We start from the raw sequence: 19,373 nt of genomic DNA, 5'->3' as shown, positions 1-19,373 counted from the left end.
CTCACATTTGCTGCTCATGCCATGTCAGGACACAGCACATGGAAATCTGGAAGCTCCAAAGCCCCCCAGCTTCCAGCTTGGGAGAGGCGGGCAGAGTAGGCCCGATGCTTTCTCCAGCATCATGAGGGCAGAGGGATTTGGGACTGAGAATTCTTTCTTTGCTGTCTGTATTCCTGCAATAGACTGAATTGCAGCAGTGGGACTCATCTGATCCCTCTGGGTGCAGTTGCCATTTTTTCTGTGTTTTCTCAGAGGAGTTAATAGATTTTTCCCCCCTCAGAAGTCACTGAGGCTATTATGTACAGCACAGCTGAGCTATGTAACAGCTGTTTTTCTATACCCCAGGAAGTTTCATCATTTCATGAGAAAGAGACTGAGATTTCAGGTAGACTTTTACATTTTATTTTTCTATAAGCAAACAAACAGTAAGTAAAGCTTGTCTTTTTTGTCGTATTGGCTGCCACAAGAACTTTTTTTTTTGGAAAAGATTTAGAAATAAGACAAAAATAACCAAGACAACCCCTACCCTAAGCTACAGAATCCCAACTAATAACATTGAAAAAGAAGTTGATAATATTGATCCCTTGTGTACTGGTAGTTAAACTTCAAAAATCAATTGAGAGGAAAGCTTAACTGGCCTTTCTGTAGTATCAAAAAGCAAACCTAAATCCCAGATGTAGAATTTTTACAGCTATAAATATAGGGGATGATCTTCAGACAATGTTAAAATTACTGTTTTATTCCCTTTCCTTCAGGAGAAAGCTCCTATGAGGTGCACTTGGAAAGGAATCCCTGAGTGTACTAGATATACTTCTCTGCGAACCAAGAAGTAGCTTTTCAGAATGGTGTGCATAAGGAGTGAGACCAGAGTGATCAGCGAGGACTCACTCCAGTTCTGCCATCACTTCTGCCTTGAGTGACTTTAAATCCTTGTCCTGTTTGTTCAGGCAAATCCAGCTCTCAACATATAAAGCTATTCCTGCTAAGCAATTACACAAACATTGCTCTGGCAGTGGTCTCCTGAGTGTTTGTAGAAAAAAATGTTAGGTCTTGGTCCTCTAAGATACCTAGGTGAGAAATCCACATTGCTAAACATCTTTGAAGATCTGAGTGCCTGATCTTTTTCACAAAGTAAGACTTTGAAGCCTTACTGTGCTTTCAGCCATGTTTGTATTTCCTCCTTGTTTTCTTTTAACCATTCAATGTTGCTCTTCACTTGCTCCAGTGACTGACTCCTGGGCAATTCTCCTGCCCCAGCATTAGGATATTTTTCAAAGAAATTTTCCATCTGGAAAAGAGAAGAATAATTGATGTGAAGTAAATAATGCTGCTATCGGGCAAGTGGCTTTTTACAAAGATACAGTCAAGGGTAAATTTGGCTGGGAGAGATCTATAAGATCATGCTAGTAGCACTGGAATAGTTTTACAGTTAACTGCTGCTGCTTTATGCATTTAGAAGACAAAAAAAAAAAAAAATTTCCTGGCCAGAAGATCGTTAAATATATTGACTTAAACCCAAGAGAATTGATGTCACCATACCTGCCAAAGCTGGAGTTCAGTGTTGTAGGTTTGGGTAATAGTTACTATTCGACCAAGGGTTCTGTCATTTATAGTGAATCTAGAAAAACAATTTAATAATGATGTTTGATGCAAAACCGTAATTATCTGAAACTTAAACTTCTAATTGTGTTACAATATAGCAGATACACTCAAATTTCAGTATTTTAAAAAATAGTTGAAAAATAGCACCCCTACATAATATCTGAGCTGTTCTTAAATATGTTTACTAATGGAGTGACCTCTTATGGTGGAATAATTTTTTTTAAGTAATTACTGATTGTCTCAAGCTGGAAATTAGGAATATTGCTGTTTGGCAATACAAAAACTGTCCAGTTCACAGCTCTAGGCTTGCAGGTGTGCTTTCCTTCTGTGCCCTCACCAAGCACTTAGAAAGGAGATGGAAGGAGAGAGAAGTCACTCAAATAATGAGGAGCAAAGCTAAAAGGTTTGCCACTGTATGTCTGCTGCTTGCTGTTACCATTAGAATAAAATAAAAAAAAACCCAATTCTATACTCTGTCTTCTTGTTATGAAATCAGTCGTAAGAGTGGAGACTTGATTCACTAATTTCCATGCAATAACCAGATTTCTATGGCCTTGGTAAACTTTCTCTACTTGATCACCATTTACTGGTAGTGATCATTTAGGGAAAGAATGGTTTTCAAGTTAGCAATAAAGTACTTTTTCCACAGCAAATGGATATAATTGTGTTGAATAAGCTTTCAGTTTTCATTTTGCAAAGGCCAGTAATTATAGCTGTATAATGAAAACACAGAAAAGCATGGCATGTAACAAGATTTACAGGTGGATGTGGTTTCCAATGAGTTCATTGGAGTACCTGTTAACTAAGTACTCCCAGTTCAGTCGTATCCAGTCCCAGGCCATTGTTTTCCCATAGATGTTATATGAGATGTATCTCAGGACTGTGAACACATCTTGGCTTTTGATGAGGCTGGTGTTGTAAATATATTTCAGATACCTAAGGGAAATGCCATAAGAATCAATGAGAGCCATTTCCAAACTGGAATATTATTTTTTTCCTACAGCATTTTAAAGGTAAAGAACACAGACCTAAAACATAACTGTGTCAAGAGATAAATGTATTGAAAGAAATCTTAGTTAGGAATCTCTTTAGGAAAATAGGTAGGGTTTATGTCTCTACTTGAAAATAGCCAAACCCCATTATTATTCCTATATTTTAATGAAGTAGAGAAAACAAGATTGGATCAGTTAATAGTTCAGCCAAGCACCAAAAAAAGTAGTAATCCAGACTTTAAAGAAAGATCTTACAGGGATCATGAATAGCACAGGTGGCTTGCTCACATTGACATCTGTGCTGCTTGTTTGGAAACTTTTATCCATACAAAATTAAAATTCATTTAGGCAGAGCATGCCTGCAAGTGCTGCAGTTATACTTCCAGTTATGGCACAGATGGTTTTGACTGACAGGGCGAAGCACACATGTTTGCAGGGAGATGAGTAGCATGGTCATGGATTCACAGCACCAGCTGCAGAAGAACACCCTTTCAAGCTGTTCTGTGTTGGGATTAAAGATTGTCTTTTTTTTTTTCTATAGGTAATGGACATTTTTTTTCAATCTGTTTGCTCTTTCCTCCTTGCTTGTTATTTTAATAGTAAATTGAAAGACAAGCTTTCCCTGCTTTAGGAGGGATTTTTTATTTTCTGCAAATATAGGCTGATCTAGCTAATTAATTCTAATAATGTCTTAATCATGTCATTGATTAATGCCACTTGTTCTTTAGTGGCTTTAGATTATGGCTGTTGTGGTCACAAGAATTTAGGAATGCAGCTGCTTCCTACCATTATTTCAATTACTCTAACTTCTATATTTACTCTTCCTGAATCTCCTATACTTCCTTGGTTCACCTCCTTTAAACTTGGAACTCTTTCAAGCAGAGACTGCTCCATGTTATGATATTTAGATAGGGCTCCAATAGAGTGGTGAATGGCCCTGGTGTAGATGTTTGCTTGCATGTCTGCTACATGATACAACAACATGCAAAGTTATCAAGTAAGCTTAAAGTAGCTGGTGCACTTATGCAGAGATGGTGAGATACTTGACCAATCTGACAGCTGGACCAGTCTGGGGCAGTATCCAGACTCCTGATCATTGCCATAGCAGCATGAATTCAACATTTTTGGTTCTAGCTTGAGTACTTCTGCACAGCAACACAGGGAGCATTTGCAAGTTCACATGGATGCCTTCACAGGACTGTTAACAGTTGCTCAAGGTTGTTTGCCTAATTTTAGCTATGTGGAAGGTAGACATCTAGGCTAATCAAACTGGAGCCAATGGAGAGTGACTGACAACACCCAAAAGCAATTCTTTCCATCAATTTTAAGCCCCTTTCCTGGTCTGGGATAAGCAGTGCTTTGTAGGTTCGGCCTCCCTTCACTGATTAAAGAGGAAATGGATGACTAATTTACTCCTGATGCTTAACTATTAAGCAACTAAAATTGCACAGGGTAAATGCACTGTTGGAAGAGCTGAAGGTTGTTGATTGTGTGCAGCAACTACCATGTCTTCAATATCTTTCCACTAAAAGAACAAGGCTTTTTACCCGCTGTGGTACAATCTCAAAGGGGCATGTTTGATAACTGGTCTTGAAAATGTGTTGCATACCTCATGCTGTAATCTGACCAAAATGACAGCACAGAAGAGAGGAAGTGGGGAATGAGCAGTGACCAGCTGCTTCTGTAGGAAAAGAGAGATCTATGTGTGTTTAAATCACCTGTCCAAAAGGGTGATGTTCTTCACTGATGCCAGGCCATATAGCAGCTTTTCTTTTTCTTGAGCTAATGAAGTTTCTTGGTATTTCTTGAACATGTAATTCCATGATGTCTCATTGCCTGAGTTCTGCATCCCATAGCGATATACTATGAGTCGGAGATTTGCAGCAATACTAAAATAAAAAAAAGAGTACTTAAATATTCTTCCCCCTTTCCTACTTGAGATCAGTGACCCAGTTACATGCTGTGTTATTCACAAACCACAAAAGATGTGAGCACTCACGTTTCTCCCTGTAACCATCTATTGAAGAGTTGAGAGGCGTTGTTCAAAGCTTCTGGGTCACCCATACTGCAGGCAAAGTCTAGAACAGATGCACGAAGAAGCCTTGGAAAGAGAGAGAAGGAGGGAGAGAGATATCTTCCTATTGCTAACTATTCTTTGAATGCATCAATAACGTGAGATGGAAAAAATAAAGATTGTCCCACCTCTGTAAATGGCTTCCAGTATCCTCCCAGCGCAGTTGATCCACAATTGGTTTTACCAGATTGCAAAAATATCCCTGAGGTAGAAAAAGGGTGTTGTTACTTGTGTAGATTTCTTTAAATAATAATATATTTAATTTTATAGTTTATTCTCCTTAATTTTTTCCCAGAACTAGCATCTCTTCAATGAAAAGTAATATGAACAGGCACACACACAATCTTTCCAGATCCCAAGAGCATGCCAAGTCTGAGTGCTTGCAATACTGATGTGCAGATAGAACAAAGCCAACCTGCTTCTCTCCAACCTTGTGTGTGCTGCCAGATGAAGGCTGGGGTACAGCAAGGACACACTGCCCCAACTGCCAGAGATGATAGAGAGTTCAGGACATACTTACTTTAGTGACCATTAAATCATGTTCAGTATTTTAGGTCAACTAACAAACCTGCTCACTGCCACATAGAAATATAGCCATCCTTGGTGCTGAGGACAGGTATCAGAGATTTTGCTGCCCTATAAATACTTCTTTATTGAATGCAGGACAGCCTTTACTAATAAATGTCTGTAACATGCCTTATGGTGACAGATTATAAGAATAATTAGGCATAATTTCTTTTCTCCAAGTGCATGGTCCTGAATGCAGAATCCAGGTAATTCAGATATCACTACTAAACAGTGTTTAGTGGTTTGTTTTTTTTTTTTTTTTAAGATAACAGTAATGAAAAGTAAATATTAATAGTTCAGCAGCACTGAAAATCACTTTAACTTCAGTATTATTCTTGTTAAAGATTCTGAACTATCAGATTCAGTGGTCCCAAGCTGGATTGGCTTTTATTTTGCTTCATCACCTGAAACGGGGAATAGACATTTGTATCATCTTCGAGCATGTTTGCGAGGTAAGTTACAGCTGATATAGCTGTATGCCAAGGTAAATACTCTGTTTCGTTTCTTAGGTATTTTGTGAGCTCCAGGGGAACAGAGTAATTCACAAGTCCAGGTCTGTGGAAGGAGAAAACATAATTTCTGTTATTTTAATGAATTTGAAGAACTTGCTTCTTCAAAGATACTAGATTTACTATTTATTTTAGAAGGCCTGAAATAGTAAAGTTTGTGAGGGAGAAAGTAGTCTGGAATGTAACTTGGAAGGTGTTTTCCAAAGAGATAACCAAGGATCACTGTTGGTCTATGCCTACTTGTAGGCATGCACTATTGTGCTGTTGTGAGAATCCTGTTCATATTGTGCAGCCAGCCCAGTGTGCCTAGAAGTGGGCAGCCCTTAACTGACTACATTAATACTATAAAAAAGAAAGGACTTGCTGGTTGGAGACATTCTGAAAGGCTAAGGAGACTTAGAGGCTGTTACAGACCACCTAAAATTATCTGTCAGCATGGCTGGGCACAAGATCCAGAAGTTCCCAATCAAGTTTCTAGAGAAAGCAGCTGAGGTGGGAGCTACCCAATGCCTTAGTATGCATTATAGGCATGCCTCTACTTTTCTGGATACCTAACTTCTTCTGGAGTGCTACTATTATTGTTAATTATGTAGAGAAAACACCCCTTTCTAAGACCTGTGCAATTAAAGCCGGCTTTTTTTCTTGCCATGGTACTGAAAGGGAGCATTTCTCTTGATTGCATTGGTAATGCAAGTTGCCAATGCATACTTAAATGCACCTCTTTGGAGGACAAGATAAAGCAACAAAGAATTAAGGCTCGTACCAAATTCAGATAATTTCTTTCAACCACCTGGGTTGCATGAATGCTAATTATTAGACAACAGAAAGTGAAAAACTTGTGTTGAAATCTCTGCAGGAAAATAGTTTACCTTGCTAAAGAAAAAGCGTCATCCAAAATCCCTGCACGATCAGCAACTGAAAAACTCTGTGTGAAAAGAGGAAAAGAAGGATCAAGGATGTACAGATTATTTGCAGAAAAACCCCTGCCTCTACAGACCTCTTATAAGAGACCCACCAGACAGGTTAGACATTATGCCACTTACTTCGTGGTTTTGGAGCAGAAGAGTGCTTAACCTGGCCCAGTTTTGACTATCATAATTCACCCGAAAGAATCCAATGTGGTCTGGATTAACGTTCAGAAAAGTATCAGGAGAAGCTGGTATTGTAATTCCTACAAAACAAACAAACAGTGATTGGTTTGTGCGCCTTATATGACATGGAACTCACTGGAGATTCCTTGACTCCAAAAGTATTATTTAGTTTTAATGGATATCAAAATAAGATCGAAACCTTAATTTTATTTATTTCATTATTTATTTCTAAATGGCTCTGAGTAAAGATGAGTTTTTGTAGATTTTGATTAATGCCAGCACTTGTCTTAGAACAATGAATTGTGGTAATTACTTGGGCAAGCTAGTTTGTTAAACTTAAAACAGAGATCATTGTGAGTAGGGTGAGGATGCTGAGATTTAGTGTCATTGTAAGAAGTAAAAATTGCAAAGAAGCAGTTCTTGCAAATATATTTTTTAAAGGTTTTTCATCCTCGTGCACTATTAAAGTTCTCATATTTTATCGTCCATTAGTTTCATTCTTCAGTTTGTTTCAACTAACTTGAACTTTTCTGTCCTTCTTTGATTCTATTTTTGTAGCTATTGATAAAGGATTTGCAAAATAGGCTGGGACTTTATTCAAGCATTCATGTTTAAGGATTTTCCCATTTAAAATGAATACTTGAAAAATGTTCCTTTCTCAGAAGCTTGGCCTGGTCCAGTTGGTGATGCTACTTATGAAAAATTTTCTATTTCCCATTGAAACCAGTGGTCTTCAATCTTGTGGTTTGAGGGTGGCTGTAATTAAAAGCACATTTCTGTTTGGATGATGCATACAAAGTATTTCTAAAGGCATTTTTCCCTGCAGTTGCTGTTTGCCCTGCAAGATAGAAATTTTGTGGATGTAGAACTAAGCACCTAATCAAGACTTTGCAGGCTTTGTGAAGTTAATAGCCCCTTGCAGCCCACCCTAAGGTCATGTGGAAATCAGAGAAGGAAAATGTGTTTGTGTTAACTTCTGAATTGTATCATGACATGTTTTTTGTTTGCTTTTGCATAAATACTAAAAGCAACCAGGTAAAAAAAATCAACCCAGAACAAAAGACAAATTACATTTTAAATAAGTAACAAACAAGTACAAGAAAAGATGGGGTGATTGTAATATATCTCAAGTTTAATGGGATGTAACTTAAAATCTGAAAAAGGTCAGTAATTTTTCCCCACATTTTTGTCTACTGGAGGTGTAGAACAAGAAATTCAGATTTGACTGCATAATAGAATAATGATCAAAAAACCCATTAGGAATTTTCTCAGTTCTGAAATCAGCATTAGAAAAGGTGATTAATCATTTCTAATTCTTTTTCTTTAATTGAACTTAAATTGCCAGTTTACCATGCCACAGAAGCCTTCATCAGCCTCCCACTTCACCTCTTTTCTTGGACTGGACAACAGCCATGTCTAAGCCAAATTTATTTTAGCACATTATAGATAAGAGTATGCATAGATGTTTGCTTGAATAGGACTGTATTTAAACAGATGCTTAAGCACTATGCTGAAACTGAGCCTAAATTGACATAATGTTTGTATAGGGGAAATAGTAATCTTATCACTGAAATTACTAGTAACTTCAGTACAGCCAAGCTGTGTGCTAGCTCCCAGATCTGAAAACTGGAAAGTATGAAAGTTCATTCTGTGTTCTATTTCTTGTAAGGTATATTGAAAAGTTTTATCCATTCATTATCCTTAAAAGAGAGGAAGACATTTACCTGTAGAATTTGATGCGTTGTAGAAAGTATAACCTGATGAATCCCCAAGCCTCCATTTGACTGGTATATTCCATTTATAACTGAAATTATTTAATGGGAAAGAAAATCAAATGACATCTGAAACCAAATGGTACAAACCCCCCTCCATTATGTCTTTGTTTGTTTGTTTCAATGCTTGCATCTTGTTTTATGAAGCCAACTGTGTGCTTATGTACATATACATTTAATAAATTATGTCAGGCAATAATCTAGCAGAATACAAAGCAATTAATTTAGTAAAAGATGATTATATGTGAATAATTGGTGTCAGTGTTAATGTTGATGTGTCTAGGGCTTTGTGCTGACACTAGTTAATCTTTTGCAATGCTGACTTGAAATAAGTGTTAAGTATTACAAAAATTTTTTACAGACTGAAAAAATGCGAGAGTTTAAACAACCACTGTGATACAGTTAATAGGACCTCTTGCCTTTTCCAGCCTGTTTTTCCTCTCCAAGACAACTCTAATTCCTTCATTATAAAACACTGGGAGCCAAATACAACCTTACCTCTTGCTCTTCAGCTCCTTGTATACGTTATTGGGTAGGTGCAGATTCTTCAGTCCAGGGCGTGCCCAGGACAAAGCTGAGAAGTTTGGGCAGGAATGGAGCCACGGCACAGCCTGACCAAGACTGCGACCAGGCTATCAGGGAAGTGGGACAGCAGAGCATGCTGTGAGCATTATGTCAGCCACCTGCATAGGGCTGCTAAAATTATTAAGCCCTTTTTAACAGTCAGCTTCTGTTCCATAGTAGTACATTATAGTTCATCCCAGGGGGATTCTCCCTTGGTGACAAGTGCTATGGGAAAATAGGAGTCATCTTTATAACCCTGGGTTAAGTGAATGTTCATTAACTTCCAGAAAATAAAAAAAATTGAGGTGATGGTATCTCCTCCTACCTCCAGGAAGAAAGATTTGTTGTTTTGTATCTCCTAAACAAAATATCTTAACAGATTTATACACTTCTAGTTTTATTAGTTCTCTTATGGAGCTTACTACGATGGAATTTAGAGAGGCATTGTGTTTCCCAAGAGCAAAACCATATATGTTTTGGTTTTTGTTTGGGATTTTTTTTTACTTGTTTTTGTAAATGCATTTAATGAGGTAGATTTTATTTCGTTTTCATGTTCCTGAGATTCCATTCATAATTACTCCTCCTGAGCATAAGATACAATAGCTGTGTCCTGTTAACCATGCATACTGAGTATGTGTTCCTAATGCACTATGCTGCAGCTGCACATTTGCCCAGCAGCACTACTTTAGGAGCACAGGTTTTTGAACTTCCATTTCTTTGGAGTGCTGGCATGCAGGAGAGGACTCCTTAAAGCCGAACAAACTTGGAACAAGCCAGCAGCTCAGGAGACTATTCAGAGAATAAAGCATACACAAGACCTGGAGGTTTCACTGCTTAAATCAAAAGAGGAGATACTGATGTTCAGTGAATTGACTTCTGGGCAAGGGAGTAAGTGTGTCCCAGGATAGATAATATCAGCATTATAATACATATTATGACATCTTATTTTTGAGTAATTTATAAAAACTAAATGTTCAGAAACAAATTCTCCTTTTGCTTTAGCAATGGCAGGGACGGTACACAGCTCAGCTTCTTGACAGATTAAGGTAGGAACAGTGGGATTTCTACTCAGGAAATGACAAGTGGCAATGTACTGTAAAAACTGAAGTCACTAAAAAGTAGGATCCTTGAGTCTGCTACCTCAGCACATAGTACAATAAAGCAAATTTTTTAACACAAAGAAGTAATTTTGCCTAAATAGTTTGTAACTCCATCCTTCAGACGGCACAGTGCTGTACTTTTTGTCTGTGAAATTTTCTGCTTAGGTTGGGAGAAATATAATGTTGCAAATACACGGGTAGTTATCTAATTCCAATTCTTTTGATGCCTATTCAAAACTACCGATAGCTGAGCCTTCTCATTGCTCATTTTTTTTTCTTTTTAATCAGAGGGAAATAGAGTGGTCACAACTGTTTTCTTCTTTCTTCATTTTCTCCCTGCTCTTTCTTGCCCTTTGTATTAAAAGAGCTAGTAGAAGTTAATGAAAAAAATGCATTTGGGTTGATTTAGTTGTGGTTTATACTGGCAAGTTTTACTGATTAAGTTATTGGTCCAGTTCAAGGAGCAAAACCTTCTTAATATGGGTTAATTGGAATCTCTTTCACCGAAAAGTTAGCAAAGTTGTACTGCCTCAGAATTGGGGCTGGCTAAGAAATTGCAGAATAGCAGGTCTGAAAAGTTAATCAGCTGGTTAATGCCATGGTGCAGCCAAGCCATTTTTCTGTGCAGTTCCACCAACCCACAGGTAAAGTTCATTTCCCTTCAGGTTAGTCACCTGTTACCTAACAAATATGCTCCAATACAGTATCCCACCTGTCTTAAACAGGCCACATAACAGCCCAAGATGGCTTACTTTGCCTGGATAACTATCTTCTAAATGGTTAAAATTAAGCAATATGATCCTAAGTAAAACAGGGAAAAAATAGTTCGTGATAAGGATTAATGACATTTATACATTCCCAGTAACTCATGGTTTTAAGACATGCAGAGAAGACCCTGTATTGTATGTGAAGACCCTGTGATATGTTCTAGATCCTAGGCCATATAGGAAAGGAATAAACTAGTGTGGTATAAAATACTTGGATCACAGTTTCTGATTTCTGGACAATTTTGTGGCAGTTTTCTTAGTCTGAGAGACTATAATTTGCGGTGATGCAACAGATGACTTCCAACAATCTGAACTGTGTGTGGAAATCAGGTTTCCTGAGAGATCCTGTCCAATTTTATTCTACTCTGTTAGAGAAAGAAACCCTGAGACAAAGGGCTGATGTTGTTTTAAATTTGCAATATTTGTGTCTAACTTCCTCCTGGCTTCCTTAAAAAAAAAAAAAAGCTGAGAATAAGTTTAGCAAGAATGAGTAAAATACTACCTATGCGTATGTGAGATGAAGAGGGTAAATGTACAGTATTTCTACCTGGTTTGAATCGACATTTGCAGTAGGAACTTACCCAAGATCAGAAGGAGGATGAGAAGCATTTGCATTGGGATCCAAAAGAAAACGTTTCTGTGTGAATACTGAATTACTTCCCATCTCCAAAACAGGGTAGCCCATCTGCCTAGTCCATGTGTCCATGACTTCCTTCACAGGCTTATTACTTGCCTATGAATGATGGAACAGGTTGCAGTGAAAATGGAAATTCAGTCCTAAGAGGAAAAAAAGTATCTCTAGTATCAAGAAAAAGAAGAGCAGAAAGGGGCAGAGGAAAGAGCTGGTTCAGAACAAAAAGTCCTCCGCTAAATCCTTTTATAGCACCTGTTATTGAAGAAAGAAATGAGTTGGAAACTTGGGCACCGACAGAAGAAATGAGAAATATGTAGGCAGGTGACTGGCCAGTAATATGGACAAGAAATACTGAGGAACCTTTGAAGTCCCTTGCATGCTCTAAGATCTCTCTATTTTTTTCTGACAGAAAAACTGAACAGGACAGAAAGGACACAGGGAGATTTTTCAAAGCCAGAAGCCTCCTTGCAGTGTGTCCTGTTTTGAGTGTGAAGGAAGTCAGTAATAACCACCAGCAGCTGCACCAATGTAAAATTTGATTTGTTCTGTGAACCATGAACATCTGTCCTAGGAACTGGAGCTGGAGAAAGCTGTCACTACCTCCCCAGGATGCCACCTGTGAGAGAAGTGAGCTAGGGTCACCTGCAGTGTTTCCTTCTCCAGATGAGGTAGATGATGTGAAGATCCAGAAGACTAAAGAGAAAAAGTAGGAAGGTCTGCTGAGCAAGAAGTCTGAAACCAAGGGGAAGACAGGAACTAAAAAAGAGACACAAAAGCACAATTTAGGCTGTGTGAGTGTCCACAGGGTTGGAAGAAAAGGAAATAATATCAGGGAAGAACCTGGCAGTATGCAGGTGGACTTTTGGGGATAATGAGATAGATGGAAAAAAATAGTCCAGCCTCAAGGAAAGATCAGAAAATGATGGCACAGATGATGACCCAACTGGGACTCAGAAGCTAGAGAGGGAGATAAGCACAAAAATTACTTGGGAATTGATACTTCTGAGAGCTTTCAAACACCTGAATCTGGAGAGAGAAGAAAGAGAACAGGGTGCCTGTGTATGGTGGATGAGAGGTGTTTTCACACGCGAAATGAGTTTGAGTTGCGGGGGACTGTTTCAGTAGCAGGCTATTTGTTAGCAAGACCTCCTTTCTTGTTTCCTTTTTCACTCCCACAGTCTCATGCCAAAAAAAAAAAAAAAAAAAAAAAAGAAAAAGAGAAAATAATATATATTTGCTAGAAATAAGAGATATTGGAATATACTGGGAAGCTGCCTAGCTTGTGATCTCTCATTGACAGAAGAGCTACAGAATATAAAAAGTTTGAGAAACTGAAATCAGTGGGTGAGAGATATGAAACATTTTTTAGCAAGGGTTTGGGTGGATGCAAAACATACCTCTTCCAGAGCTTCCCAAAATTGTTGTGTCTTGGCATTCTGGAAATGATGTTTCTTCAAATATGCCTAGAGAGAGATGGAAGACTGTGAAAATACTACCAGTGTCTCTTCTTTGCCTATGAAAACAATACACATACCCAGTTTTACAGGGTTACAGAGAGCACGTCTCAGTTGCACAAGGTATCCACACGTGGGCGGTAGCATTGTGAGTGGGAGATGAAACAGATCAGCATTCAGCTGACGAAGTTCTTTTGCTGTCCAGTGCATCCCATAACACCAAAAGTCAGCCTTTCCCAGAGTGACTTGTTAGTATGAAATAAATTTGTACTTGAAGAGTTCTTTGTGTTTTGTTTGAATGGACACCACTATACCCTGTTGCAAATTTCTGACTAATCTAAGAGGTTGTTTAGCAGGAAGAAGATACTTAATGAAATTTCACTACCTGTGGACTCATAGTAACCTCTAAGTCTTGATCAAAACGACTGTTACAAGGAGTAATGGTGTTCAGCAAAGAGTTTGCAACGCCTAAACCTTATTCCCATCCTGCGTCTTCCCTGGCTGCTTGGCGGGTGTTTTCCTCCCCTGTCACCTGCTCCTGGTGATGTTCAGTCAGTAGATGGTGCTGTTTGTTTCGCTGTTGGCCACAGCTGCCTACGTTAGTGCTCTTGAAGGCTCTGAGCACAAGGGAAGGGTTAGGCTCTTGGGGTCGATGTGGCTGTATTTTCCCATCTCGGGTAACTGTTCTGATTGAATATATGGAAGGGAAAGTACAGGAAAATACAACTGTCTTGTAGCAGCCCATAAATGTGCTCTTCATGAGGGAGGGAAATAAGAACAAATGTGGTAAGCCTTCACTGCAACTCTTGTAACCAATGTCAGTTCAGAGGAAAGGACAGACAATCGTTCTCCTTCTGGGAGGCCTCCTTTCTTTCATTTTGTCTTTCTGTAATTTTGTAGAACCATGTTTTTCCTCCACAAGAAAGGACTATGAACTGTGCAATATATGTCCCTTTTCTTCTCCCTATTACCTTGACTTTCTAAGGCTGGGTGTCTCTGCATCAGGGAACAAATGAGCTTATGCCTCTCAGAGTGTCCCTACATAGCAGGCTGAGTTGGAGGATCCTGGCAATAGGAAGCTGCAAACACACTTTACAGTGGAATGAGGGGATCCCAGCTGACAACAGGATAACAGTGGGGTGGAGGAGGTTTTTGCCACTAAAAGCTGTCAGGAATTTAGGTCCTCACTGTCCTGCTATCAAATCTTAATGCAGTTCACATTCCTGCTTCTGTGGGAGCATGGAACTTCTTCACCTCCATGTTGTCCACTCAGTACTGAAATGCACTAAGTACTTTTGCTACCAATACCAGGATCTCTGATATTCACTTTTTGAATAATGGTTTTGCTACTGTCACATGAAGATGGGCTGTAGTTCTGGTGGGTTTTGGTGCCACCTTTACCTGACAGCCTTTCTGGAAGACGTCTGGTGTAATCCAGTCTCGAATCATTCTGAGGATCGATGCACCCTGAGGACAAAGGGAAAGGGGAGAAGGTCAACCCACACTGCTCTAACACTGATTTCTGTTCATCTAAAAAGCAACATGTGAATAGTATTTTGTAAGGCAAAAATTGATACCATTCATCAGACTAAGGAAGTGTTTCTTCTAATTCCTTTGTGGGATGGCATGCCTATCTGGTGGAGCTTAAATCCGGGTGTGAGAATCAGTCTTTAGTTGTGATCAGACACTTGTTTCTGTGTTCAGCTCCTGAGCCCTGCTGCTGCAGGTTACTATCCTGCCACTCTACCAGTTTGTGTGAGCAGGGCTCCCTGTTTCGTGTTGAACAGGACAGGGGTGAAGGCAGCTGAGGACTACTCCTGTTAGGGGAACAGCCTGAGAGAGGCAGTGACTTCAGCTGACCACACAACAGGAAAGGAACTCTAAAATTGCTACAAGTCTGGGGCTTTACAATGCCATCTCAAGGAATGAGATTTGCTGAGCACTGGTGTAAGAGCTCTGGCCTCTGAAGCAGGGTAGAACTGGGATCAGAGAAGTTACTTGGCTGTCACAGAAAAAAACCAAACAATTAGGACTTCAAAAGAAGAAAGAAAGAAAAGAAAGATGGGAGAGAGAAGTAGAAGAGCCATGTGCAACAAAGAACAGAGTGTGCACAAAATGATGAAGAAAAAAAAAGAAGCAGTGCAAACTCAATCTAAGATTCAAAATATGATTCTAGGATTAGCATGTTTTCATTTTCTGAACTAAATCAAGAGGCAGTTGAGAGCCTAATGCTATGAAGGTTTAAAAATCCAGTTGTCCCACGAAAACAAGAATGTTATCTGAATTCTCAGTAAATCCTGTTTCCTCTATTTATGTGTCTGAGAATAATGACTGGATGAGTCATGGCAGAGGGACTGTTTGAACAGATATGCCTCAAACTGCTTTCCAGGCTATTGTTGGAGAGTCAAGGTGGTCAGCAGATGACTGTTTTCTGATACAGAAATCTGATATATTTGCCATGGAATATGTTCAAATACAATTCAGTAATATTTAGAACAGATACCCATTAGTGGTAGTCATAAGGCTGCTTATGTTCAGTGGTGATCATGCAGCCACATGTATGCACGAGGGAACCTCAGTTCCTCAGCTTTGTCTATCAGCCATTTCTTATCTGGTATCACTTCACATAAACCATCCCCTCCCATTTATATTAAAAGCCAAAGTAGAAATACACACTTATACATGCATTTGGTGACAGTGGAGAATTCTCTTGCTTTAAATTGTAATGTATAGTTAGTCACTTGCACCTTCTACTATTGTTTTTCAGTCTCTCCCCCTACTCTTGTCATTCCCCTGTAGTCCGTGATGGACTTTGTTTGAGAAAAACTCATCCTAACAAAAATCACGGATTATAGGAATGCCAGTATTTTAATAACTTTCTTTTCTTACAGCTACTTGGGGAGGCTCAGGAAAGTGACCTTAATTTGAATAGCTGACGTTCTCTGAGAGGGGTATAGGGGTGTCTTTTATCAACACCCACATAATTTCATAGCAATTGCCAAGTACATGACAAGATTTGTTTGTGGCAGAAATGTGGAACATGAATCCTAAACTTCTGTAGCTGGGAAGTTCAAAAAATGTGGGGGTCCAAGAGAAAATTTCTAACAGAACTTATTTAAGACAAAAAGTATCACTGCTACTTTAATAAAACCTTTCAAATTAAGACAGAGGATTAAAGAGAAAGCGATGAAATGCAAATACTTTTTAAAAGCAGATTAAAACAATTATATACATTAATTGTTTACTCACCAGCTCTGCTCTAGTAGAGCTTTCCTAGGCATGTAATGCCCTACCAATCACACAGCAGTTACAGGATCTCTTACAAAATATGCTGCAATGACTCCATAGACCCTTAGGCAATTCATTAGAGTTTTAGGATTGTATAAGCCCTCTGGTTGTTCTGGTAAGACTAACAGAGAGCATTCCAAATTATGCTTTATTTGTTTAGTGATGAATATTATCATGAGAAGATTGTTTTTATAAGAAAAATGCAAAAGAGAAGCCAAAATAAAGCCAAAAAGAAACAAGTTAATTTTGTCACGCACTTATATATAAATACCAACAGTAATTTGAGCTAAATCTACGCAAAGACTTTCTCTTTCAAGCCAAATTATAACCCAAGCCAAATTATATCCCAAGCAAACTGTTCCCAAACAATGCACATGTCCTCAAGTGTTTTCCCTTAAAAAAATGAGTTCATGTAGCAATTATCTGGGCACAAAGAGATGAGTAAAAGCTAGGATTTTTTTTTCTCCATTGTTTTTCAGACCCTGCAAAAGTATGTCTCTCGCTTAGCTCACCACTAAAATACATTTTGACCCAGAGTACTTGATTTAGCTCTGTATATTTCATGACTTTTGTTAGTTTGATTTAAAAACAGTGTTACACAATGCAGGTTTTTACATGGTTTATGATTTGACTGTGAGGCATTTATGATGCAATAAATACTGCTCGTATTGTTGGATAGAGGATTTAACAATTGAAAACAGAAAACTGATGGAAATGGATGGATAAAGTCTAGCTAATAAAAGTAGTATCTACGGTTACAGACTGTAGCACAGCTAAAGCTAAACTCAATGCAATGTATACTTTATGTTTAGCTGATAATGGGAGCTTGGAGGGAAAGCAACAAGCTGTATTTAATAATGGTGGATTTTGTGTGTTCAGTGGAAGTGTGTTATGGCATCATAGAGGGAATACTGACAGTGTCATACAAAAAGCTGCCAATAAAAATATTGTGTATAAGGTTCAGAAGCAGCATCGGAGATGGCTGTTTGAGGAGAAGAGTGAACAAAGGCCCAGCTCTTTCCTTGCCTTGGTGTGGTGGTGAGAGGGAAGAGGGACAGGGCTCCTCCTGTGCTCCTTTGGACTTGTCTCTTGATGTACTGCAGAAAATAACTGGAAGGGAACAGTGCTGCTGGGGCCCTTGAGTCAAGAGACTCCCTGGTTAGATACAGGGGGACACCTGCTTTGTTCCATGTCTAAGGCTTTTCTAAGGACAAAGTGGCTTTGGCTACATCTGATATGGAGGGAGACCATAGGCTGGGTCTTCAAAGTGGTGATCCTCAGCATAGCTGCTGGTGTCCCTCACGCTCTGGACCTCACAGCACTTTCCCACAAGCGCTGAGCTCTGGGCTGCCACCCCACACAGCAAGTACTGCCAGATGCCATGGGCTCCAGAGGGCCTCTGTGTGCCCTGACAACAGTTGGGAATGTCCTAGAACAAAGATCTGCACAGACACAGCTCAAGTGAATTAGGAGTCCTAATTATGAGCACCCCTGACTTTTATCTCCTCTCCAAAGTCACCACTTCCTTTGCATCCAAAGTCACAATGGGAGGATATCGTACCTTACTGTAGGATATCCCATCAAACACAGAGGTAATTTCAGCTGGAGATGACACCTCGACTACAACTGGGTGGGAAGACAGCAAAGAGTCATCCTTCAGTACAGGAAGCACATCATCAATTAAAACCTGGTCAAGCTGAGAAAGAGAAGACATTAGAATAGAAACAAAGGCAGGAGTATATGTCTATTTCTCAAATAAGTAGCTTGAACTGTAAGTCTCTAGGCAATTTGAAATGGAATGATTTGCATGCCCTTTAGAGAAGGACTTGCAAACTCTTTACATCTAAGAGGGGAAGGATACAATTTTTCCTTAACTAAGATAAATTGCCTTCTGCAGATCCTGTTTTCCTGTGTATCATAACACAGACACATCCATCCCACCCTCCCTCGCCCCCAGTAGGCAAAAAGAGTAGCCTGTGCTACCAATTTCAGAAGTGTGACAATATTCACAAAGCATTATGATCTCCTCTTGCAAAAATGGCGCTGGGTAGGAAGGGAGGGAGGGAAGAAGGAGGCAGCATTCCCCATCCCAAGGCTTATAATGTTTTTTTTAAGCTATTTAAATTTTTAAAAAAAGATTAAGTAGCCAGCAGTCAAAATCCCCTTACTTCCTAATCAATATTGACCAAAAAAGACTAAAATTCAATTTAGCTTTCCTCTTCTAATACTCACTAGGATAACATTGAAATGTCTTAGATCTTAGATGAACATAGTATCTAGATACAAAAACGTCTTTTAAATTTTAAACTCAGTAATTAGAATTTTTCTTACATAGTTAGGACCACAGATCTTCTACTTTAAAGTGTAAAAGTGACCCAGGAATGATTCTGTTCTCAGCCTGTCTGCAGGGAGAGAGGCAGGGAAAGCAGCAAGTAGGCACTGCCTGCTTCTGAAGTCACCAGGCTCAGGGGATAGCAGATTTCAACAGGCTCAACCTATGCAAAACCCACTCTGCTCCCTTCCACTGGCATATGGTGTATATCTCCCAGTACCCAGAACCTCACGGCACCTGGACAGCTGGGGGAAAATAAGCATGCTACGTGCCATCACATCTGTTTGGGAGGGGAGGAAGGAAGGAGCAAGAAAACTGCCTTTATTCACAGAGTATAATGCAAATTAAAGGCTTACTTCTTTGTAACACCCTTAAAGCCTCTGGAGTTGGCACAGTTAGCACTTCGGCCATCCACTGTCACTACCTGAGATTGTCTGAGTTGGAGCATTTGAAATGACACAATGCTGGCAGAAGCTGAATGGAAGTCCAGTATTTTCCTTGATAATAGCTCAAGATGTGGAGACAGGCCCAGGTTCCCAACCCTTACCAGAGCAGATAATGATCCTAAGTCCCATGAAGAAAGTACAGCCCAACTAAATAAATACAGGATAATCTCCATCTTTCAGA

The 19,373-nt window shown here is 39.2% G+C and overlaps 1 protein-coding gene across 2 annotated transcripts in view; it reads right to left on the bottom strand.

Annotated features, from left to right (window-relative positions):
* Window positions 1-379: 379 nt before the first annotated feature.
* The window catches only part of ENPEP (glutamyl aminopeptidase), a 35,461-nt gene continuing 16,467 nt past the window's right edge, over window positions 380-19,373 (bottom strand). For both annotated transcript variants that reach the window (XM_032110022.1, XM_032110024.1), the window contains 14 exons: window positions 17,976-18,110; window positions 14,528-14,593; window positions 13,070-13,135; window positions 11,620-11,771; window positions 8,560-8,639; window positions 6,788-6,915; window positions 6,614-6,669; window positions 5,640-5,790; window positions 4,797-4,870; window positions 4,594-4,695; window positions 4,313-4,483; window positions 2,398-2,538; window positions 1,540-1,618; window positions 380-1,288 (listed from right to left, as the gene is read on the bottom strand). In XM_032110022.1, coding sequence (XP_031965913.1) covers window positions 1,148-1,288; window positions 1,540-1,618; window positions 2,398-2,538; window positions 4,313-4,483; window positions 4,594-4,695; window positions 4,797-4,870; window positions 5,640-5,790; window positions 6,614-6,669; window positions 6,788-6,915; window positions 8,560-8,639; window positions 11,620-11,771; window positions 13,070-13,135; window positions 14,528-14,593; window positions 17,976-18,110 — 1,542 coding nt within the window. In that variant the 3' untranslated portion in view covers window positions 380-1,147. The remainder of the gene's footprint in view (window positions 1,289-1,539; window positions 1,619-2,397; window positions 2,539-4,312; window positions 4,484-4,593; window positions 4,696-4,796; window positions 4,871-5,639; window positions 5,791-6,613; window positions 6,670-6,787; window positions 6,916-8,559; window positions 8,640-11,619; window positions 11,772-13,069; window positions 13,136-14,527; window positions 14,594-17,975; window positions 18,111-19,373) is intronic.

The sequence above is a fragment of the Corvus moneduloides genome, chromosome 5 (genome assembly GCF_009650955.1).
Source record: "Corvus moneduloides isolate bCorMon1 chromosome 5, bCorMon1.pri, whole genome shotgun sequence".
Lineage (NCBI taxonomy): Eukaryota > Metazoa > Chordata > Aves > Passeriformes > Corvidae > Corvus > Corvus moneduloides.
Note: the sequence above shows the minus strand (reverse complement) of the source record. Positions and strands in the feature narration are given on the sequence as shown.